At 52.4% G+C, this 24,791-nt stretch overlaps 1 protein-coding gene across 1 annotated transcript in view; it reads right to left on the bottom strand.

Annotated features, from left to right (window-relative positions):
• KLHL26 (kelch like family member 26) overlaps positions 1-19,765 on the bottom strand; it is a 61,090-nt gene extending 41,325 nt beyond the window's left edge. The window contains exon 1 of the mRNA XM_073548030.1: positions 19,530-19,765. Within this exon, the coding sequence (XP_073404131.1) occupies positions 19,530-19,576 (47 nt within the window). The 5' untranslated portion in view covers positions 19,577-19,765. The remainder of the gene's footprint in view (positions 1-19,529) is intronic.
• Positions 19,766-24,791: the final 5,026 nt, after the last annotated feature.

Genomic DNA, 24,791 nt, shown 5'->3' with positions numbered 1-24,791 from the left:
TTCACGGTCATCAATGAATGCCAGACACGAGCTGGCTTTCACAGGAGTACCTTGATGACAGGCACAGGAGTCTTCAGCAGAACCCTACGTGTCTCAACAACCCATCAGTCACGCAATTGCATGGTGGGTGTACGATGAGCCTGCCACAGCACTGTAAGTGCCGCTATCACAGATAACAGTCAAGGGCGCAGCACCGCGCCACACATGGCTGTTAGAGACAGACGATGGCTGAATAATTCACCATCATCTGCAAGGAAAGATGTGGGGTCAGCTTGCGAGCCCACATCAGTCAGGGAGACAGCATCTGATGTACATAGTATGTCATATGTCGTTAAGGGGTTGAAGGGACCCCGACATTGGAAAATTGCATTTTAAAGGGGCTATCCAGGACTTTTATTATTTTTTCGTATCGAGCTAAGAACTAACAGGCAGATAGTTGCTAAATACTTTCCTGTTCTGCCTGGTCCCAATCTTTACAAGCTCAGAGTGGTGACGGACTGCTCCTGTTGGCGATTCCCCAGCTTCGACTGATGTCACGTCGACAGAGCAGAGTCTTCTCTTCTGCTCTGTTGGAAGGACATCACTGTCGACAACATGCCGATTGACAGCCCGTTCTCCGCTGCCTTCCCTGCAAGGAACAGTCTGTCAGTCAGTATGATGTCTTCAGTGACGTAAGGTATACTGGCATGGTTTGGTAAAACGTCTTTTACCTTTGATCACTCCAGCCAGGTGACATCAGAATTGACACCTTTGAAATCCAGCACTTACACTTGCCTGATCCAGGTTCAGAATGCCTGTCATGCGCAGTGAGCTAGGCTGAGATATATACACCTTGGCTCACTGCGCATGACAGAGGCATTCTGACCCTGGACCAGGCAAGTGTGCGCAATTGATTTCAAAGATGGCATTGCTAATGTCTCCTGCCTGGAGAAAAAAGCCAGAGTCAATGATGCCACAAGAGATGTCTAAAAAGCAGTGCAGCCAGTGTTTTCCTGAAGTGTGCCTCTATAGCAAAAACAATGAGGGCACATCTAAGAAATGATATGTGCATAAACCCCTTAAGGCTCTTTCAGACATCAGTGTGTCCAGTGGTGACAGTTTTCACACGTATACCCATTCAAGGGAATGTGTCTGTGCACATGTCTGTGTTTCCATGGACTGTTTGTCCGTTTTTAACAACAGCATAGGCTGCAAAATGTCCCGCATCCATATGTCATCTGTGTGACAGGTACCGAAGCCTGCGAATCAGCGGTACTGTTCGCGCTGTTCCCCAGCGCTGGGTGCTGAAGATCACTCTCATCATTCTCCCCTGCTGGCGCTGCAATCAGTGCCAGCAGGGGAGAATGTTGAGAATTGTATTCAACTGATAACAGCGAGCACAGGCATCGGCTGATGGGACTACTACTCCCACCAGCCTACACTTGCTGCCGCTAATAACAGCGAGAGCAAGAGTCAGCTGCTTGGAGTATTCATCAGCTGGCGCCTGCACTATAAATTTTAAAAAATTACGTGGGGTTCCCCTGTATTTTTGATAACCAGAGATGTCCGCCTGGGAGTCAGCAGTACAGTTTGCTCTCACAAATCAATCGCTGCGGATTTCTCACAGTAAACTGCGATGAACTCATTGACTTTTTCCCACGGAGCTGAAGTCACCGCAGTTCTGCCTGGCTGGGAACACAGCCTCGATGTCACTAATGATGTCCTCGCTGCAGCTCATTCTCCCAGTGGTTTTCAGCCTGGATGGTCGCATCTTAGCACCGTCCCGGTTGAAAACTGTTTATCCCTAGAATGGATTACGGCATGGGACAGAACGATGGATATGTGAAGGATATGGTTGTTTTTTAATTTTTGCTTTATTACAGGAGACAAGGGCTTTAAGGGAATGGCTGTTACGCGGGTATAACTATTATTTTTAAATAAAAAAAGGAAAAGTGTGTTTTGTTTTATTTCAAATAAAAAATGTATTCTGGCTGTGTCTTTATTTACCATACAACTATAGGATTAGCAATGGAGAAGCATCTTACAGACACCTCTCCATTAATAATCTCTGGGCTTGATGTCACCTGACAATACAAAGGTGACATCAACCCCACAAATATGAACTCCCCTTGCCACCGCCACAGGGCAAGTGGGAAGAGCCGGGCAAACCGCCAGAATTGACACATCTAATAGATGTGCTTTTTCTGGGCTGTTAAAGGCTGCTATTTTTAGGCTGAGGGCCAATATCAGTGGCCCCTTACCAGCAGCCAGGTATCTGTTTAAAAAAACAGCGTGTGGACCCTTCTAGTCTGGATAACCCACCTTGCTAATGCTGACAGCTGAGGGTTGCAGCCTGCAGCTGTCAGTTTTGCCTGGCTGGTTATCAAAAATACAGGGGAACCCACAACATTTTTTTTTCTATTATTTATTTATTTATAGCATAGCCGCTGCCTGCTTTCGCTGTTTTCAGTTGAACACAACTCTCAACATTCTTTCCTGCTTACAATGATCGCAGTGTGAGAAGGGGGGAAATGATGAAAGTTGTTTTCAGCACCCGGCGCCGGGGAACAGCACAAACTGTACTGCTGACTCCCAGGCGCCAGTACATGTGATACTAATGCGGCACATGGTTGCCACACGTATTACACACATGTACACAGATATCTCCAATATATCTCCAATACTGAAAATATCGGCATGTGTGAAAGAGCCCTAAAGAAATTTTTTAAGGGGTTATCCGGGACTATTTAATTTGTATACTATGGGCCTAAGAACTAGCTACCTGCCTGTTGGCCTTGTGCTGATCTCTGCCGGCACTAAGAACTCACAGACCACTCCTGTTGGTGATTCAGCAGTTTACACTGATGTCACGACAGAGCAGTTTTTCTTCCACTCTGCTTTGCTCACAGGACATAACCTCTGACTTCATGCTGATTGACAGCTGGCCTCCCACTGACTAACTGCAAGAAGCCAGCTGTCAATCAGCATGAAGTCATGCCCTGTCAACAGAGCAGCCCAGAAGAGAAAGAACTGCTTTGTTGACATGGAGCAGCTAAATCGCCAGTGTTTGCTCTGAGCAGGGTAGGACAGGCAGGTATAGTTAGCAACTACCTGCCTATTAGTTTTTAGGCCCACAGTTAAAAAAAAAATATAATAAAAACAGTCCTGGATAATACATTTAAAGTCAGTTTTGCTGGAAGCTGGGTTGATTGTATTTGCGCCAAATTTTTTAAAGCGTTGAATGATGTTTGATAAATTTGGCAGGTCTGTTTTTCTCCTTCTTTTTACATCAATTGCAACATTTGTTAAAAATCTGGCTCTTTGCCTAGCTAGCCACTCCCACTTGCCAATGAGTTTTGTCAAGAGATACAAATTTTTATACAAAATCAGCATGTGACAAAGTTTGCATCTTTTTCATGGAAGAAAATTAAATGCAAAAGCCTTGATAAATTCCCATCCTAAATCGCACATACTGGTGTACCTGTACTATCCTGCGTAAAAACGAATGGTGAAAAAAAGGATCAAAATCATGATGTGCACCCAAAAATATTGTCATTAGAAAAAAATAATCTGTAATGATTTTACAGATGCCGACAATTGAATTATCGGCTATTCTGCTTTCTAGCTCTGTATGAAATATATATATATATGTGTGTGCGTCAATGACATATATATATATATACACACACACACACATACATACACTAGATGGTGGCCCGATTCTAAGGCATCGGGTATTCTAGAATATACGTGTAGTTTATTTATGAAGTTTTAATAATGCACCCCCCAATCCTGATATGCATGGTCCTCTCACCCCCCAATCCTGATATGCATGGTACCCCTCCCCCCATCCTGGTATGCATGGTCCCCTCACCCCCCAATTCTGATATGCATGGTCCCCTCACCCCCCAATCCTGATATGCATGGTACCCCTCACCCCCCAATCCTGATATGCATGGTACCCCTCACCCCCCAATCCTGATATGCATGGTACCCCTCACCCCCCAATCCTGATATGCATGGTACTCCTCACCCCCCAATCCTGATATGCATGGTACCCCTCACCCCCCAATCCTGGTATGCATGGTCCCCCTCATCCCCTTTCCTGGTATGCATGGGCCCCCTCACCCCCTTTCCTGGCATGTATGGTCCACCTCACCCCCCTTTCCTGGTATGCATGGTCCACCTCACCCCCCTTTCTTGGTATGCATGGTCCCCTCACTCCCCTTTCCTGGTATGCATGGTCCCCTCACCCCCTTTCCTGGTATGCATGGTCCCCTCACCCCCCTTTTCTGGTATGCATGGTCCCCCTCCCCCCCTTTGCTGGTATACATGGTCCCCTCACCCCCCTTTCCTGGTATGCATAGTCCCCCTCCCCCCCTTTCCTGGTATGCATGGTCCCCTCACCCCCCTTTCCTGGTATGCATGGTCCCCTCACCCCCCTTTCCTGGTATGCATGGTCCCCTCACCCCCCTTTCCTGGTATGCATGGTCCCCTCACCCCCCTTTCCTGGTATGCATGGTCCCCTCACCCCCCTTTCCTGGTATGCATGGTCCCCTCACCCCCCTTTCCTGGTATGCATGGTCCTCTCACCCCCCTTTCCTGGTATGCATGGTCCCCTCACCCCCCTTTCCTGGTATGCATGGTCCCCTCACCCCCCTTTCCTGGTATGCATGGCTCCCTCACCCCCCTTTCCTGGTATGCATGGTCCCCTCACCCGCCTTTCCTGGTATGCATGGTCCCCTCACCCCCCTTTCCTGGTATGCATGGTCCCCTCACCCCCCTTTCCTGGTATGCATGGTCCCCTCACCCCCCTTTCCTGGTATGCATGGTCCCCTCACCCCCCTTTCCTGGTATGCATGGTCCCCTCACCCCCCTTTCCTGGTATGCATGGTCCCCTCACCCCCCTTTCCTGGTATGCATGGTCCCCTCACCCCCCTTTCCTGGTATGCATGGTCCCCTCACCCCCCTTTCCTGGTATGCATGGTCCCCTCCCCCCCCTTTCCTGGTATGCATGGTCCCCCCCCCCCCCTTTCCTTGTATGCTTGTTCCCTCTCCCCACCCTTTGCTTGTATACATGGTCCCCCTCCCCCCCCATTTGCTGGTATACATGGTCCCCCTCCCCCCTTTGCTGGTATGCATGGTCCCCTCACCCCCCTTTCCTGGTCACCCTCCTTTCCTGGTATGCATGGTCTCTGTTGAAATAAAAAAAATAGTTATATACTCACCTTCCGACGGCCCGCGATCTGCACTCCATGCGCCCGGCATCTTCAAGTCCCAGTAATGCTTTGCGCGAAACACCGCTGATGACATCGCGCTCTCGCGAGAGTGACGTCATCTCCGGCCCTTCGCGCAAAGCATTACTAGGACCGGAAGTTGCCGGGCGTGAGGAGCGTGGAGTGGAGATCGCAGGACGTCGGAAGGTGAGTATATAACTATTTTTTAATTCTATTTTTTACATATTTCCACGCGGTCCCAGTAATGCTCTGAGCTTTAGACCGCTGATGACGTCGCGCTCTCGCAAGAGAGACGTCATCTCCGGTCTAAGGCACAAAGCATTACTGGGACCATGAGGCCGGGCACGTGGAAAGCAGATCGGAGGCCGTCGGAAGGTGAGTATAACCTTTTTTTAATTATCTTTTTTTACAGATTAAGCCCTGCGCCCGATTGAGCGCTGCACCCGACCGCGCCTGTCACTGAATGGTTGCGGCCTGGCGGCCGCGATTGGTCAGCGACGCGGGATTTCGGTTAGACAGACAGACATGATAAGTTGATTAAATATATATGTATATATATGAGAACAAAAAGGAAATCCAGCAAGAACTCAGCAAACCAGGGTTGGAGTAAAATGATGCTTTTCTTTATTTCTTCAACAAGGTAAAAAAAAACGACCCACAAGGATCAGAAACCAGAGTGCATGGCAGAAATAAGCGTAAATGGGACTACGCGTTTCGGCGGCCTAATCCGCCTTCTTCACGGTCCAAACCTAATCTGCTCCTTGTATGTGGAGCCAAATAAAAGGCAATCCTGAATAAAATTAGTGCAAATAATTACAAACATGTGTGCAGAAAAAGGGTTTAACCAATTCGCTACTGAGGATTAACTAACAGCATTGCTACAAAATAGACAACTTTTTCTTATGTAATAAAAAAATACAAATAAACGTCCTAAATAATGACATAATATATAGAATGATAAAAAAAAATTGAAAAAAATAAAAAATAAAAAATATTGAAAAAAGATTATATTTAACATAAATAAAAAATGCTCCACTGAAATCTCAATAATGCAGAATAATATCTGTACGGCTATTAAATCCTAAAGGAGTTCTTGTACCCATTTCAAAAATCCATTTACTTTCTCTAGCTAGAACCTTCCTGCGTAAGTCCCCCCCTCTAAGAGGTTTTTTTACTTGTTCAATTCCCATGAAGGAAAAACTAGATAAATTACCACTATGAATTTTAGAGAAATGGCGTGAAACAACTGAAGCTCCAACCAAAGGTAAATTTTTAGCATCAGATATGTGTTTTCTCATCCTGGTTTTCAATGAATTCATAGTACAACCAATATACTGAAGTCTACAAGAGCTGCAGCTGATCAAATAGATCACATTTTCAGTGTTGCAGTTAATGAAAGATGCAACACTAAACTCTTTATTATTAGAAAATGAAGAAAAAACTTTTGATTTATTAGCAAAGCCGCAGCAGATGCAGACATTAGCTCCACATTTGAAGAAACCCACAGTTTGTATAGTTTTTAACCAATTATTGGACTTCTTATTCTGATCAATAAACATGCTAGGAGACAATAAAGACGCTAAGGGAGGTGCCCGTCTAGCTACAAACGCCACATTGTGATTATTCACAATATTTTTTAAAACATCATCCTGCGCTAAGAGTGGCAAGTACCGTTTTATAATGCTAACTATGGTATTATATTGTGGGCTGTAATTAGTACTAAATACCACCTTCGAATCAAATGAGTTCATTGAACGTCTCCCTAGCCAACATCGTTATGTCCGTTTGGGAGGAAAAATATATTTATATTGAGGATAATCCCTTTAAGGACAACATTATATGGCTGGGCCACTATATTGATGACTTGATGTTTATCTGGAGGGGTGACACCTTATCTTTGGATGAGTTTGTTGTTTATCTGAATAACAATGATTTCAATTTATGCTTTACTAACTCTAGTGACATGTGTTCCATCAATTTTCTGGATTTAAAACTATTTGGAGACAGCAGTGGGAATAAAGTTACTGTGGCCCCTTATAGGAAACCCACGGCATGCAACAGCATTCTTATGGCAACTTCTAACCATTCCAAACATGTTATAAAAAATATTCCAGTAGGTGAACTTACTAGATTAAAAAGAAACAGCAGCTTGGATATGGACTTTGAGATGGAAGCCAACAAAACCTGCACTAACCTATTAAAAAGAGGATATTCTAAGTGGTCACTTAGCAGAGCTAGAGGAATTGTTAATAATATTGATAGAAGTTCACTTCTTCAGGAGAAAACTGAGAGACGTTCAATGAACTCATTTGATTCGAAGGTGGTATTTAGTACTAATTACAGCCCACAATATAATACCATAGTTAGCATTATAAAACGGTACTTGCCACTCTTAGCGCAGGATGATGTTTTAAAAAATATTGTGAATAATCACAATGTGGCGTTTGTAGCTAGACGGGCACCTACCTTAGCGTCTTTATTGTCTACTAGCATGTTCGTTGATCAGAATAAGAAGTCCAATAATTGGTTAAAAACTATACAAACTGTGGGTTTCTTCAAATGTGGAGCTAATGTCTGCATCTGCTGCGGCTTTGCTAATAAATCAAAAGTTTTTTCTTCATTTTCTAATAAAGAGTTTAGTGTTGCATCTTTCATTAACTGCAACACTGAAAATGTGATCTATTTGATCAGCTGCAGCTCTTGTAGACTTCAGTATATTGGTTGTACTATGAATTCATTGAAAACCAGGATGAGAAAAACACATATCCGATGCTAAAAATTTACCTTTGGTTGGAGCTTCAGTTGTTTCACGCCATTTCTCTAAAGTGCATAGTGGTAATTTATCTAGCATTTCCTTCATGGGAATTGAACAAGTAAAAAAACCTCTTAGAGGGGGGGACTTACGCAGGAAGGTTCTAGCTAGAGAAAGTAAATGGATTTTTGAAATTGGTACAAGAACTCCTTTAGGATTTAATAGCCGTACAGATATTATTCTACATTATTGAGATTTCAGTGGAGCATTTTTTATTTATGTTAAATATAATCTTTTTTCAATTTTTTTTTTTTTTAATTTTTTTTATCATCCTATATATTATGTCATTATTTAGGACGTTTATTTGTATTTTTTATTACATAAGAGAAAGTTGTCTATTTTGTAGCAATGCTGCTAGTTAATCCTCAGTAGCGAATTGGTTAAACCCTTTTTCTGCACACATGTTTGTAATTATTTGCACTAATTTTATTCAGGATTGCCTTTTATATGGCTCCACATACAAGGAGCAGATTAGGTTTGGACCGTGAAGAAGGCGGATTAGGCCGCCGAAACGCGAAGTCCCATTTGCGCTTATTTCTGCCATGCACTCTGGTTTCTGATCCTTGTGGGTCGTTTTTTTACCTTGTTGAAGAAATAAAGAAAAGCATCATTTTACTCCAACCCTGGTTTGCTGAGTTCTTGCTGGATTTCCTTTTTGTTCTCCTATTGAAGGATCTACTCCTAATCCAGTCCGTGCAGGTACTTGATTACCAGGTGGGAAAGACCCAGGAGTCTCATTGCTGGAGCTGGACACTGACACACATACTCATATGTGTGTATATATATATATATATATATATATATATATATATATATATATATATATATATACACACACACACTGCTCAAAAAAAAAATAAAGGGAACACTTAAACCACAGAATATAACTCCAAGTAAATCAAACTTCTGTGAAATCAAACTGTCCACTTAGGAAGCAACACTGATTGACAATCAGTTTCACATGCTGTTGTGCAAAATGAACAGACAACAGGTGGAAATTATTGGCAATTATCAAGACACTCAATAAAGGAATGGTTCTGCAGGTGGGGCCCACAGACCACATCTCAGTACCAATACTTTCTGGCTGATATTTTGGTCACTTTTGAATGTTGGTCGCGCTTTCACACTCATGGTAGCATGAGACAGACTCTACAACCCACACAAGTGGCTCACGTAGTGCAGCTCACCCAGGATGGCACATCAATGCGAGCTGTGGCAAGAAGGTTTACTGTGTCAGTCAGCGTAGTGTCCAGAGGCTGGAGGCGCTACCAGGAGATAGGCCAGTACACAAGGAGACGTGGAGGGGGCTGTAGGAGGGCAACAACCCAGCAGCATAACCGCTACCTACGTCTTTGTGCAAGGAGGAACAGGAGGAGCACTGCCAGAGCCCTGCAAATTGACCTTCAGCAGGTCACAATTGTGCATGTGTCTGCACAAACTGTTAGAAACCGACTCCAAGAGGATGGTCTGAGTGCCCGACGTCCACAGATGGGGGTTATGCTCACAACCCAACACTGTGCAGGGCGCTTGGCATTTGCCACAGAAAACCAGGATTGGCAAATTCTCCACTGGTGCCCTGTGCTCTTCACAGATGAAAGCAGGTTCACCCTGAGCATGTGACAGTCTGGAGACACCGTGGAGAGCGATCTGCTGCCTGCAACATCCTTCAGCACGACCGGTTTGACAGTGGGTCAGTAATGGTGTGGGGTGGCATTTCTTTGGAGGGCTGCACGGTGTTGGGCTGTGAGCACAACTCCCATCTGTGGACATCGGGCACTTAGACCACCCTCATGGAGTCAGTTTCTAACCGTTTGTACAGACACATGCACAACTGCGGCCTTCTGGAGGTCATTTTGCAGGGCTCTGGCAGTGCTCCTCCTGTTCCTCCTTGCACAAAGGCGGAGGTAGCGGTCCTGCTGCTGGGTTGTTGCCCTCCTACGGCCCCCTCCACGTCTCCTGATAGCGCCTCCAGCCTCTGGAACCTACGCTGACAACCTTCTTGCCACAGCTTGCATTGATGTGTCTCGGTGCTTTTGTGCAGACCACTTGGTCCACAAAACAACACGGCCATGTGGACAGCATTGTAAACTAGAATGGGTACACATTTTATTTGTTAAAAACTCAATTGTAAATGTTCCCTTATACAGATGTAAATGTTATACCGAGGTTTCGATAGATGTCCTAAGGCCTGTTCACACTGTGTTTATAGTGCGTTCATCTCCAAGATCTCTGAATCCCTGAACATTGGGTTGCAGATGTGCCCCTGATAGACCCATTGAATTAAATAAGGCCTTGTTCACACTGAGTTTCTGCAATATGGTTCTCCTTGGATACTGCTGTATTACGTCGGGTGCTGATCTCGGTTGCAGCCCTTCCCTCGGTTCACTAGCAGGCTGGCTGTGGGAAGCTCATGCTGAGAGGTGCAGCCCGGCCCTTGGCTCACTAGCAGGCTGGCTGTGGGAAGCTCATGCTGAGAGGTGCAGCCCTGCCCTTGGCTCACTAGCAGGCTGGCTGCGGGAAGCTCATGCAGGGGAGTGCAGTGCATTGCTGGGGTGCAGCCCCTTTGCTCACTAGCAGGCTGGCCATGGGTACTGCTTGCTGGGGTGCAGCCCTTCCCTCAGCTCATTAGCAGGCTGACTGTGGGAAGCTCATGCTGGGGGGCAGCCCTTCCCTCAGCTCACTGGCAGGCTGGCGGTGGGAAGCTCATGCTGGGGGGTAGCCCTTCCCTCAGCTCACTAGCAGGCTGGCTATGGGAAACTCATGCTGGGGGTTGCAGCCCTTCCCTCGGCTCATTAGCAGGCTGACTGTGGGAAGCTCATGCTGGGGGGCAGCCCTTCCCTCAGCTCATTAGCAGGCTGACTGTGGGAAGCTCATGCTGGGGGTTGCAGCCCTTCCCTCAGCTCACTAGCAGGCTAGCTGTGGGAAACTCATGCTGGGGGTGAAGTGCTGCCATTGCTGGGGTGCAGCCCTTCCCTCGGCTCATTAGCAGGCTGACTGTGGGAAGCTCATGCTGAGGGTCAGCCCTTCCCTCAGCTCACTGGCAGGCTGGCGGTGGGAAGTTCATGCTGGGGGTTGCAGTGCTGCCACTGCTGAGGTGCAGCCCTTCCCTCAGCTCCCTAGCAGGCTGGCGGTGGGAAGCTCATGCTGGGGGGTGCAGTGCTGCCATTGCTGGGGTGCAGCCCTTCCCTCAGCTCACTGGCAGGCTGGCGGTGGGAAGCTCATGCTGAGAGGTGCAGCCCTGCCCTTGGCTCACTAGCAGGCTGGCTGTGGGAAGCTCATGCTGAGAGGTGCAGCCCTGCCCTTGGCTCACTAGCAGGCTGGCTGCGGGAAGCTCATGCAGGGGAGTGCAGTGCATTGCTGGGGTGCAGCCCCTTTGCTCACTAGCAGGCTGGCCATGGGTACTGCTTGCTGGGGTGCAGCCCTTCCCTCGGCTCATTAGCAGGCTGACTGTGGGAAGCTCATGCTGGGGGGTAGCCCTTCCCTCAGCTCACTAGCAGGCTGGCTATGGGAAACTCATGCTGGGGGTTGCAGCCCTTCCCTCAGCTCACTAGCAGGCTAGCTGTGGGAAACTCATGCTGGGGGTGAAGTGCTGCCATTGCTGGGGTGCAGCCCTTCCCTCGGCTCATTAGCAGGCTGACTGTGGGAAGCTCATGCTGAGGGTCAGCCCTTCCCTCAGCTCACTGGCAGGCTGGCGGTGGGAAGTTCATGCTGGGGGGGTTGCAGTGCTGCCACTGCTGAGGTGCAGCCCTTCCCTCAGCTCCCTAGCAGGCTGGCGGTGGGAAGCTCATGCTGGGGGGTGCAGTGCTGCCATTGCTGGGGTGCAGCCCTTCCCTCAGCTCACTGGCAGGCTGGCGGTGGGAAGCTCATTCTGGGGGGGGTGCAGTGCTGCCATTGCTGGGGTGCAGCCCTTCCCTCAGCTCACTAGCAGGCTGGCGGTGGGAAGCTCATGCTGGGGGGTGCAGTGCTGCCATTGCTGGGGTGCAGCCCTGTCCTCAGCTCACTAGCAGGCTGGAGGTGGGAAGCTCATGCTGGGGGGGTTCAGTGCTGCCATTGCAGGGGTGCAGCCCTTTCCTCAGCTCACTAGCAGGCTGGCGGTGGGAAGCTCATGCTGGGGGGTGCAGTGCTGCCATTGCTGGGGTGCAGCCCTTCCCTCAGCTCACTAGCAGGCTGGCGGTGGGAAGCTCATGCTGGGGGGTGCAGTGCTGCCATTGCTGGGGTGCAGCCCTTTCCTCAGCTCACTAGCAGGCTGGCGGTGGGAAGCTCATGCTGGGGGGGTTCAGTGCTGCCATTGCTGGGGTGCAGCCCTGTCCTCAGCTCACTAGCAGGCTGGCGGTGGGAAGCTCATGCTGGGGGGTTCAGTGCTGCCATTGCTGGGGTGCAGCCCTGTCCTCAGCTCACTAGCAGGCTGGCGGTGGGAAGCTCATGCTGGGGGGTTCAGTGCTGCCATTGCTGGGGTGCAGCCCTGTCCTCAGCTCACTGGCAGGCTGGCGGTGGGAAGCTCATGCTGGGGGGTGCAGTGCTGCCATTGCTGGGGTGCAGCCCTGTCCCCAGCTCACTAGCAGGCTGGAGGTGGGAAGCTCATGCTGGGGGGTGCAGTGCTGCCATTGCTGGGGTGCAGCCCTTCCCTCAGCTCACTAGCAGGCTGGCGGTGGGAAGCTCATGCTGGGGGGTGCAGTGCTACCATTGCTGGGGTGCAGCCCTGTCCTCAGCTCACTAGCAGGCTGGAGGTGGGAAGCTCATGCTGGGGGGGTTCAGTGCTGCCATTGCAGGGGTGCAGCCCTTTCCTCAGCTCACTAGCAGGCTGGCGGTGGGAAGCTCATGCTGGGGGGTGCAGTGCTGCCATTGCTGGGGTGCAGCCCTGTCCTCAGCTCACTGGCAGGCTGGCGGTGGGAAGCTCATGCTGGGGGGTGCAGTGCTGCCATTGCTGGGGTGCAGCCCTGTCCTCAGCTCACTAGCAGGCTGGCTGTGGGAAGCTCATGCTGAGAGGTGCAGCCCTGCCCTTGGCTCACTAGCAGGCTGGCTGCGGGAAGCTCATGCAGGGGAGTGCAGTGCATTGCTGGGGTGCAGCCCCTTTGCTCACTAGCAGGCTGGCCATGGGTACTGCTTGCTGGGGTGCAGCCCTTCCCTCAGCTCATTAGCAGGCTGACTGTGGGAAGCTCATGCTGGGGGGCAGCCCTTCCCTCAGCTCACTGGCAGGCTGGCGGTGGGAAGCTCATGCTGGGGGGTAGCCCTTCCCTCAGCTCACTAGCAGGCTGGCTATGGGAAACTCATGCTGGGGGTTGCAGCCCTTCCCTCGGCTCATTAGCAGGCTGACTGTGGGAAGCTCATGCTGGGGGGCAGCCCTTCCCTCAGCTCATTAGCAGGCTGACTGTGGGAAGCTCATGCTGGGGGTTGCAGCCCTTCCCTCAGCTCACTAGCAGGCTAGCTGTGGGAAACTCATGCTGGGGGTGAAGTGCTGCCATTGCTGGGGTGCAGCCCTTCCCTCGGCTCATTAGCAGGCTGACTGTGGGAAGCTCATGCTGAGGGTCAGCCCTTCCCTCAGCTCACTGGCAGGCTGGCGGTGGGAAGTTCATGCTGGGGGTTGCAGTGCTGCCACTGCTGAGGTGCAGCCCTTCCCTCAGCTCCCTAGCAGGCTGGCGGTGGGAAGCTCATGCTGGGGGGTGCAGTGCTGCCATTGCTGGGGTGCAGCCCTTCCCTCAGCTCACTGGCAGGCTGGCGGTGGGAAGCTCATGCTGAGAGGTGCAGCCCTGCCCTTGGCTCACTAGCAGGCTGGCTGTGGGAAGCTCATGCTGAGAGGTGCAGCCCTGCCCTTGGCTCACTAGCAGGCTGGCTGCGGGAAGCTCATGCAGGGGAGTGCAGTGCATTGCTGGGGTGCAGCCCCTTTGCTCACTAGCAGGCTGGCCATGGGTACTGCTTGCTGGGGTGCAGCCCTTCCCTCGGCTCATTAGCAGGCTGACTGTGGGAAGCTCATGCTGGGGGGTAGCCCTTCCCTCAGCTCACTAGCAGGCTGGCTATGGGAAACTCATGCTGGGGGTTGCAGCCCTTCCCTCAGCTCACTAGCAGGCTAGCTGTGGGAAACTCATGCTGGGGGTGAAGTGCTGCCATTGCTGGGGTGCAGCCCTTCCCTCGGCTCATTAGCAGGCTGACTGTGGGAAGCTCATGCTGAGGGTCAGCCCTTCCCTCAGCTCACTGGCAGGCTGGCGGTGGGAAGTTCATGCTGGGGGGGTTGCAGTGCTGCCACTGCTGAGGTGCAGCCCTTCCCTCAGCTCCCTAGCAGGCTGGCGGTGGGAAGCTCATGCTGGGGGGTGCAGTGCTGCCATTGCTGGGGTGCAGCCCTTCCCTCAGCTCACTGGCAGGCTGGCGGTGGGAAGCTCATTCTGGGGGGGGTGCAGTGCTGCCATTGCTGGGGTGCAGCCCTTCCCTCAGCTCACTAGCAGGCTGGCGGTGGGAAGCTCATGCTGGGGGGTGCAGTGCTGCCATTGCTGGGGTGCAGCCCTGTCCTCAGCTCACTAGCAGGCTGGAGGTGGGAAGCTCATGCTGGGGGGGTTCAGTGCTGCCATTGCAGGGGTGCAGCCCTTTCCTCAGCTCACTAGCAGGCTGGCGGTGGGAAGCTCATGCTGGGGGGTGCAGTGCTGCCATTGCTGGGGTGCAGCCCTTCCCTCAGCTCACTAGCAGGCTGGCGGTGGGAAGCTCATGCTGGGGGGTGCAGTGCTGCCATTGCTGGGGTGCAGCCCTTTCCTCAGCTCACTAGCAGGCTGGCGGTGGGAAGCTCATGCTGGGGGGGTTCAGTGCTGCCATTGCTGGGGTGCAGCCCTGTCCTCAGCTCACTAGCAGGCTGGCGGTGGGAAGCTCATGCTGGGGGGTTCAGTGCTGCCATTGCTGGGGTGCAGCCCTGTCCTCAGCTCACTAGCAGGCTGGCGGTGGGAAGCTCATGCTGGGGGGTTCAGTGCTGCCATTGCTGGGGTGCAGCCCTGTCCTCAGCTCACTGGCAGGCTGGCGGTGGGAAGCTCATGCTGGGGGGTGCAGTGCTGCCATTGCTGGGGTGCAGCCCTGTCCCCAGCTCACTAGCAGGCTGGAGGTGGGAAGCTCATGCTGGGGGGTGCAGTGCTGCCATTGCTGGGGTGCAGCCCTTCCCTCAGCTCACTAGCAGGCTGGCGGTGGGAAGCTCATGCTGGGGGGTGCAGTGCTACCATTGCTGGGGTGCAGCCCTGTCCTCAGCTCACTAGCAGGCTGGAGGTGGGAAGCTCATGCTGGGGGGGTTCAGTGCTGCCATTGCAGGGGTGCAGCCCTTTCCTCAGCTCACTAGCAGGCTGGCGGTGGGAAGCTCATGCTGGGGGGTGCAGTGCTGCCATTGCTGGGGTGCAGCCCTGTCCTCAGCTCACTGGCAGGCTGGCGGTGGGAAGCTCATGCTGGGGGGTGCAGTGCTGCCATTGCTGGGGTGCAGCCCTGTCCTCAGCTCACTGGCAGGCTGGCGGTGGGAAGCTCATGCTGGGGGGTGCAGTGCTGCCATTGCTGGGGTGCAGCCCTTTCCTCAGCTTACTAGCAGGCTGGTGGTGGGAAGCTCATGCTGGGGGGTGCAGTGCTGCCATTGCTGGGGTGCAGCCCTTCCCTCAGCTCACTAGCAGGTTGGCGGTGGGAAGCTCATGCTGGGGGGTGCAGTGCTGCCATTGCTGGGGTGCAGCCCTGTCCTCAGCTCACTAGCAGGCTGGAGGTGGGAAGCTCATGCTGGGGGGTGCAGTGCTGCCATTGCTGGGGTGCAGCCCTGTCCTCAGCTCACTAGCAGGCTGGCGGTGGGAAGCTCATGCTGGGGGGTTCAGTGCTGCCATTGCTGGGGTGCAGCCCTGTCCTCAGCTCACTAGCAGGCTGGAGGTGGGAAGCTCATGCTGGGGGTTGCAGTGCTGCCATTGCTGGGGTGCAGCCCTTTCCTCAGCTCACTAGCAGGCTGGCGGTGGGAAGCTCATGCTGGGGGGTGCAGTGCTGCCATTGCTGGGGTGCAGCCATGTCCTCAGCTCACTAGCAGGCTGGCGGTGGGAAGCTCATGCTGGGGGGTGCAGTGCTGCCATTGCTGGTGTGCAGCCCTTTCCTCAGCTTACTAGCAGGCTGGCGGTGGGAAGCTCATGCTGGGGGGTGCAGTGCTGCCATTGCTGGGGTGCAGCCCTGTCCTCAGCTCACTAGCAGGCTGGCGGTGGGAAGCTCATGCTGGGGGGTGCAGTGCTGCCATTGCTGGGGTGCAGCCCTTCCCTCAGCTCACTAGCAGGCTGGCGGTGGGAAGCTCATGCTGGGGGGGTTCAGTGCTGCCATTGCTGGGGTGCAGCCCTGTCCTCAGCTCACTAGCAGGCTGGCGGTGGGAAGCTCATGCTGGGGGGTGCAGTGCTGCCATTGCTGGGGTGCAGCCCTGTCCTCAGCTCACTAGCAGGCTGGCGGTGGGAAGCTCATGCTGGGGGGTGCAGTGCTGCCATTGCTGGGGTGCAGCCCTGTCCTCAGCTCACTAGCAGGCTGGTGGTGGGAAGCTCATGCTGGGGGGTGCAGTGCTGCCATTGCTGGGGTGCAGCCCTGTCCTCAGCTCACTAGCAGGCTGGAGGTGGGAAGCTCATGCTGGGGGGTGCAGTGCTGCCATTGCTGGGGTGCAGCCCTTTCCTCAGCTCACTAGCAGGCTGGCGGTGGGAAGCTCATGCTGGGGGGTGCAGTGCTGCCATTGCTGGGGTGCAGCCCTTCCCTCAGCTCACTAGCAGGCTGGCGGTGGGAAGCTCATGCTGGGGGGTGCAGTGCTGCCATTGCTGGGGTGTAGCCCTGTCCTCAGCTCACTAGCAGGCTGGCGGTGGGAAGCTCATGCTGGGGGGTGCAGTGCTGCCATTGCTGGGGTGCAGCCCTGTCCTCAGCTCACTAGCAGGCTGGCGGTGGGAAGCTCATGCTGGGGGGTGCAGTGCTGCCATTGCTGGGGTGCAGCCCTTCCCTCAGCTCACTAGCAGGCTGGCGGTGGGAAGCTCATGCTGGGGGGTGCAGTGCTGCCATTGCTGGGGTGCAGCCCTGTCCTCAGCTCACTAGCAGGCTGGCGGTGGGAAGCTCATGCTGGGGGGTGCAGTGCTGCCATTGCTGGGGTGCAGCCCTGTCCTCAGCTCACTAGCAGGCTGGCGGTGGGAAGCTCATGCTGGGGGGTGCAGTGCTGCCATTGCTGGGGTGCTGCCCTGTCCTCAGCTCACTAGCAGGCTGGCGGTGGGAAGCTCATGCTGGGGGGTGCAGTGCTGCCATTGCTGGGGTGCAGCCCTGTCCTCAGCTCACTAGCAGGCTGGCGGTGGGAAGCTCATGCTGGGGGGTGCAGTGCTGCCATTGCTGGGGTGCAGCCCTGTCCTCAGCTCACTAGCAGGCTGGTGGTGGGAAGCTCATGCTGGGGGGTGCAGTGCTGCCATTGCTGGGGTGCAGCCCTGTCCTCAGCTCACTAGCAGGCTGGAGGTGGGAAGCTCATGCTGGGGGGTGCAGTGCTGCCATTGCTGGGGTGCAGCCCTTTCCTCAGCTCACTAGCAGGCTGGCGGTGGGAAGCTCATGCTGGGGGGTGCAGTGCTGCCATTGCTGGGGTGCAGCCCTTCCCTCAGCTCACTAGCAGGCTGGCGGTGGGAAGCTCATGCTGGGGGGTGCAGTGCTGCCATTGCTGGGGTGTAGCCCTGTCCTCAGCTCACTAGCAGGCTGGCGGTGGGAAGCTCATGCTGGGGGGTGCAGTGCTGCCATTGCTGGGGTGCAGCCCTGTCCTCAGCTCACTAACAGGCTGGCGGTGGGAAGCTCATGCTGGGGGGTGCAGTGCTGCCATTGCTGGGGTGCAGCCCTTCCCTCAGCTCACTAGCAGGCTGGCGGTGGGAAGCTCATGCTGGGGGGGTTCAGTGCTGCCATTGCTGGGGTGCAGCCCTGTCCTCAGCTCACTAGCAGGCTGGCGGTGGGAAGCTCATGCTGGGGGGTGCAGTGCTGCCATTGCTGGGGTGCAGCCCTGTCCTCAGCTCACTAGCAGGCTGGCGGTGGGAAGCTCATGCTGGGGGGTGCAGTGCTGCCATTGCTGGGGTGCAGCCCTGTCCTCAGCTCACTAGCAGGCTGGCGGTGGGAAGCTCATGCTGGGGGGTGCAGTGCTGCCATTGCTGGGGTGCTGCCCTGTCCTCAGCTCACTAGCAGGCTGGCGGTGGGAAGCTCATGCTGGGGGGTGCAGTGCTGCCATTGCTGGGGTGCAGCCCTGTCCTCAGCTCACTAGCAGGCTGGCGGTGGGAAGCTCATGCTGGGGGGTGCAGTGCTGCCATTGCTGGGGTGCAGCCCTGTCCTCAGCTCACTAGCAGGCTGGAGGTGGGAAGCTCATGCTGGGGGGTGCAGTGCTGCCATTGCTGGGGTGCAGCCCTGTCCTCAGCTCACTAGCAGGCTGGCGGTGGGAGGCTCATGCTGGGGGGTGCAGTGCTGCCATTGCTGGGGTGCAGCCCTGTCCTCAGCTCACTAGCAGGCTGGCGGTGGGAAGCTCATGCTGGGGGGTGCAGTGCTGCCATTGCTGGGGTGCAGCCCTGTCCTCAGCTCACTAGCAGGCTGGTGGTGGGAAGCTCATGCTGGGGGGTGCAGTGCTGCCATTGCTGGGGTGCAGCCCTTCCCTCAGCTCACTAGCAGGCTGGCGGTGGGAAGCTCATGCTGGGGGGCGCAGTGCTGCCATTGCTGGGGTGCAGCCCTTCCCTCAGCTCACTAGCAGGCTGGCGGTGGGAAGCTCATGCTGGGGGGTGCAGTGCTGCCATTGCTGGGGTGCAGCCCTGTCCTCAGCTCACTAGCAGGCTGGCGGTGGGAAGCTCATGCTGGGGGGGTGCAGTGCTGCCATTGCTGGGGTGCAGCCCTTCCCTCAGCTCACTAGCAGTCTGGAGGTGGGAAGCTCATGCTGGGGGGTGCAGTGCTGCCATTGCTGGGGTGCAGCCCTGTCCTCAGCTCACTAGCAGGCTGGAGGTGGGAAGCTCATGCTGGGGGGTGCAGTGCTGCCATTGCTGGGGTGCAGCCCTGTCCCCAGCTCACTAGCAGGCTGGCGGTGGGAAGCTCATGCTGGGGGGTGCAGTGCTGCCATTGCTGGGGTGCAGCCCTGTCCTCAGCTCACTAGCAGGCTGGCGGTGGGAAGCTCATGCTGGGGGGTGCAGTGCTGCCATTGCTGGGGTGCAGCCCTGTCCTCAGCTCACTAGCAGGCTGGCGGTGGGAAGCTCATGCTGGGGGGTGCAGTGCTGCCATTGCTGGGGTGCAGCCCTGTCCTCAGCTCACTAGCAGGCTGGCGGTGGGAAGCTCATGCAGGGAGCAGGGCGCCTCTCGGAACACGCTGCTAGCAGTGAGGAAAAGTTAGTGCTGGCTGCAGTGAGAACCTACAGCTCCTGCGGCCTAGCCTCATCCAACATCCCCGGACTCCCTTCTAACAGCTGCCCGCCTGCAGCCGGCGTATGTCCGTAGCTCCCAGTACACTGAACGAGGAAACGTTACATGGGGAGGGTCCGATACCGGAGCTTGCTCACCTGCTCTGCTCCAGTGAGAGAAACTCCCCGCCGCCGGACTCCGCCATGTTCCTGGAGGATTCTCTGGTGTATTAAAGGGCCAGCATCAAGTCTCCACAACTAGTGAGCAGAGTCCGGCTGCACTGCCAGGCGCCTACTGCACATCAGCAGCCCGAGTCCACAGTGCTGAGACTGGCACAGAAGTCTAGGTGTCTGCCTGTGTATTGGGAGCAAGTTACAGATGTGTCAGTGCTGAAGCACAGGGCTTGTCAGCCATCTGTACTAACCAGCGCAACAGTCACAGCCCTATACAGACCGGGCTGCCGCAGGTCCCTGACCGAACACAAAGCCGCAGGCATACATGAGACTCGGGTGTGGACTGACCCTGGTGCACCCTGAATGGATCCCAGCGGGGCTGACGAGGCTGAAGTTGGTTTCTTACTCGGCAATTCTTTCTTTTCTGTTTTTCATTTCTATGTTTACCAACAAAAAATAAGCATCACAATAATAAAACACAACACAGCGAGGCGCCCTGATGTGAATACACTTAAAAACAGCTACAAAAACTATAAAACTAGTACAAAAATGGGCACCAAAGAGCGTTAAAGGGATTAAATGACTTTGGGTCACTGATCTCACACTGCAGACATATAGAACATGGCGCCCAACATCAAAACCAGGTTTCTCCAGCCTGGCCCAAATGGGTTCTGGGCATCAGAACTGGCATCAAAGTGGGCAGTCGATTTTGGCCATTTGAATAAGTAAATGATGTTTTTAAGGGCTTAAATGACTTTCGGTCACTGATCTCACACTAAGAATACACCGGTAGTGATGCCTCACATCAAACCCAGATCCCTCTAGCCTGGCCCATGGGTTCTGGGCATCAGATTTGGCATCAAAGTAGGCAAACAGCCGATTTCCAACAATTTGATACAAAATCCGGCCCGGATCATGACAGTACCCTCCTCTCAAGGGGGGCCATCGGACCCACAGGCTTCCCAGTATAACATGCGTGAAAGGCCAGGCGATCAGTATGGACAGATCCTGTCGGGACCCACGATCGATCCTCAGGGCCGTACCCCCTCCAATGAACCAAATGCTGAAGTGAACGGCGCTCCATGCGAGAATCCCAATACTAATCTCCCAATATCTTCCTTCACGTAATCTTCGATACTCCCAAGACCTCCTACTCTCCTCCACACTTATTCGTTCCTCACACAACCGCCTCCAAGATTTCTCCCGAATATCCCCTATCCTCTGGAATTCCATGCCTCAACACGTCCGATTATCCACCACCCTCGGATCCTTCAAACGGAACCTGAAAACCCATCTTTTCAGGAAAGCTTACAGCCTGCAATAACCATTCTGCCGCCTCACCACCGCATGAGCTGCTGCACCCCGACCTTCTGTCTCTTCCTCACTATCCTGTAGAATGTAAGTCCGCAAGGACAGGGTCCTCTCCCCTCTGTACCAGTCCGTCATTGTAAATTTGTTTACTGTTAACAATATCAATAACTTTGTATGTAACGATATCTATAACTTTGTATGTAACCCCCCCTTCCCATGTACAGCACCATGGAATTAATAGCGCTATATAAATAAATAATAATAAATAATAAAAATACACAATCCGTTCCACTTCATACTCAGTCTGACCATCCACAGAGACAGGTGACGGAAGGGATAGAGACTCCACAGCGGAAGGTACAAATGACTTCAGGAGGGACTTATGAAACACATTGGGAATCCGAAGCAACAGAGGTAAGAGTAAACGAAAGGCAACTGGATTGACAACATCAATGACTTCATAAGGACTATTAAACTTAGGACCCTGCTTAGCAGAAGTAACCTTCTATGGTATGTTCTTGGTAGACAACCACACTTTATCGCCTTCCAGAAATACAGGTCCTATAGATCGTCGTTTATCAGCAAAATGTTTGTTTTCCTTGAGCCTCCCCAATGTTCTGGACTTCTCTCCAAACATCCCCCAACCGTTAAACTGTCGAATCCGCCCCTGGATATCCTGAATCCAAATGGAAAATTCGCCAAAATGTGGGTGAAAACCATAGTTACAAAAGAATAGAGAGGTGCCAGAGGACTGATTAATCCGATTATTAAACAAAAACTCAGCCATGAAAAATGAAGAGCACCAATCATCTTGCTGAGACGTGGCAAGACACCGCAAAATTTGTTCAAGTGACTGATTGGTCCTCTCCATCTGACCATTGGTCTCGTTTTGGTAGGCTGAGGAGAAGGTCAAGCTAATACCCAACCTTTTACTTAAAGCCATTCCAAAAGACATACAGTTAGGGAATTTAGATTGTGAGCCCCATCGGGGACAGCGATGATAATGTGTGCAAACTGTAAAGCGCTACGGAATATGTTAGCACTATATAAAAATAAAGATTATTATTATTAAAGCCCTCCACAATTTGGACACAGATTGTAACTCTCTATCAGAAACCACACTCAGAGACTCGCCATGTAACCGCACAACGTGCTTCACAAACAACTTAGTGTCTCTGCATTAGGCAGTCCTGCCAAAGGTACAAAATGTGCCTGCTTACTGAATCTGTCAACCACCACCCAGAACACCATTTTACCATTGGAACGAGGGAGATCAGTAATAAAATCCATGAACAAATGAGTCCAAGGTCTATCCGGAATTGGCAATTGCACCAATTCCCCGGCCGGCCGGTTATGGGAGACTTTAGCACAAGCACACGTATCACAAGCAGACACAAACACGGCAACATCAGACGTCATAGAGGACCACCAAAACAACCTAGCAATAGCTCTCTGGGTGGCTAAGATTCCAGGATGCCCACTTAGAGCAGAATAATGAAACTTTCGGAGCACCCTACCGGTATTGGACAGTAACGAAGAGCTTACCATCAGACAAAGACGAAGGAGCAAGAGACTGAGGCTCACTAATATCCAGCTCCAATTCTGAGGACACACCAGCAATGACCACCCCGTGCTGAAGAATAGGGGAAGGAGGTTCGGGAGGTGATATCGGATCCAAGCTGCGAGGTAAGGCATGAGCCTTGACTGTCTTGGAACCAGGTCGAAAGGAGGTGGAAAAATGAAAGCTTAAAAAAAAAGCGACCACCTCTCCTGTCTAGGAGTCAAACGTTTAGCAGACTCAATGTAGGACAAGTACTTGTGGTCCGTAATCACCGTGATCTAATGAACAGCCCCCCTCCAGAAAGTGCCTCCATTCTTCAAAAGCCAGTTTTATGGCTAATAACTCCCGATTTCTGACATCGTAATTCTCTCAGCAGGAGAAAATTTCTTAGAGAAAAAGGAACAAGGTCTTAAATTAGTTAAAGTGACAGGTCCTTGGGACAACACCGCCGCCACCCCCACCTCCGATGCGTCCACTTCAACAATGGACTGTTCAGACAGATCAGGCTGGATCAACACAGGGGCAACCATAAAACATTCTTTTAATGAAGAAAAAGCCACCACTGCTGGAACAGACCAGTTTTTGAGATCAGCCCCCTTACAAGTGAGATCAGTGAGGGGCTTGACCACCTGAGAAAACCCATTAATGAATTTACAGTAATAATTGGCAAAACCACAAAAACGCTGAAGACCCTTAAGGTCTCTGGGTTGTACCCAATCAACAAAGGCCTGTACCTTTCCAGGGTCCATACGCTTTCAGAGATATACTCCTTCATAGCGGATCGATCCGGGCCGGAGAGGTTGTACAAACGGGCCTTAGGCAATTTACCACCCGGAATCAGAATAATTGTACAATCAAAAGAGCAATGTGATGGAAAGACCTCCCAGTCTATAACAGGGTTGTGTAACTGTAACCAAGGAAATCCCAACACCAGTCCCGCTGGAAGATTGTCTAGGGCATAGCATGAGATAATGTTCCTGATGCAAGGAACCCACCTTGAGGAGGAACTCCTCTGAGACAAAGTTAACAACATTCTTAACCAGCGGTCTTTTGTCAATGGCAATAATATGAATTGAAGTCTCAAGCCTAACTGTCCCTAACTTACACTTGGTCACCAAGTTAGAGTCAATAAAGTTCATAGATGACCCAAAATCCACAAAAGCTGAAGTGGCGTGTAGCAACTCCCACAAACAAAGTTCCACCTCCAACAATATTTTTTGAAATGAGGAAAAAGGTACCTGAGAGTCTGGGTGACCTCCTCGGCAATCACCCAGACTCGGCAGCTTGTTAGTCGATGGGCGAGAGGGGCAGTCCTATATCCAATGTCCAGGATCTCCACAAAAAAAACATTATCTCCCTTCTAGTCGTCGCCTCCTCTCCTTTTCCTTGAGGTTGTGAGGCACCACATTAGCCGGATGCAATGGAATCTCTTACTGCATTACACCTCTCTTACGCAACCTCCAATCCTTACGAATGGCCTGAGTTATAGCCTCCTCCAAGGAGCTGGGTGGAGGATGGAGAGTCAGAGCGTCCTTAAGAAGATCTGACAGTCCCCTCCTGAACTGACATCTTAGTGCGGACTCGTTCCAGGTCGCTTCAGTAGACCACCATCTAAACTCAGAGCAATACCATTCGGCATTGAGTTTACTCTGGGAGAGACCCATGATTGTGTCCTCTGCCACCATGACCCGGTCCGGTTGGTCAAAAATCAGTCCTAAGGCCTAAAAAAACCTATCCACAGACAAACGTTCAGGGGCAGAAGCAGGTAAAGAAAAAGCCCACTTTTGGGGACCCTCCTGCAGTATTGAAATAATTATCCCCACCCTTTGACTTTCATCTCCAGAGGATCTGGTCTAAGAGAGAACAGCAGCTTACAACTTTCCCTGAACGTACAGAATTTCTCCTTTTCTCCAGAGAAGGTATCTGGGAGCCTGACTGTAGGTTCGGGAGAGTGTAGCAAGACATCTACAGGGTCAGAATACTTACAGGTAGATTGGGAAATAGAACCCTGAAGGGTGTTAACGTCACAGACAGCTCATTCTGCAGTTGGTTATGGGAAGTGGCCAGAGCCCTATGTTCCACAGACAAATCCTGCCTCACTTGCGTCAGACTAGACATCTGATCCGCCAAAGTATGGAGCGGATCCATAAACAGAGAAGCAAAGATGAAAGAAAAAAACTGTCTACGGTCAGTTATAATATCACGCTGCTGCAATGCAGGTAGGAGCAGCTCCACTAGATGGCAAAAGAGTGAGGGGAGGCCTGCACACAGCATGAGCAGACCTGCAGCGCCAAAGGCCATAGACAAAACAGCAGGTCAGAGTCCAAGCCAAGTCAAATACCGGGGAGTCCAAACACGAAAGGGGAACACAGGGT

The sequence above is a fragment of the Dendrobates tinctorius genome, unplaced genomic scaffold (assembly GCF_039654945.1).
Source record: "Dendrobates tinctorius isolate UK_male_01 unplaced genomic scaffold, ASM3965494v1 ptg000011l, whole genome shotgun sequence".
NCBI lineage: Eukaryota > Metazoa > Chordata > Amphibia > Anura > Dendrobatidae > Dendrobates > Dendrobates tinctorius.
This window is presented reverse-complemented; position numbering and strand designations above follow the sequence as displayed.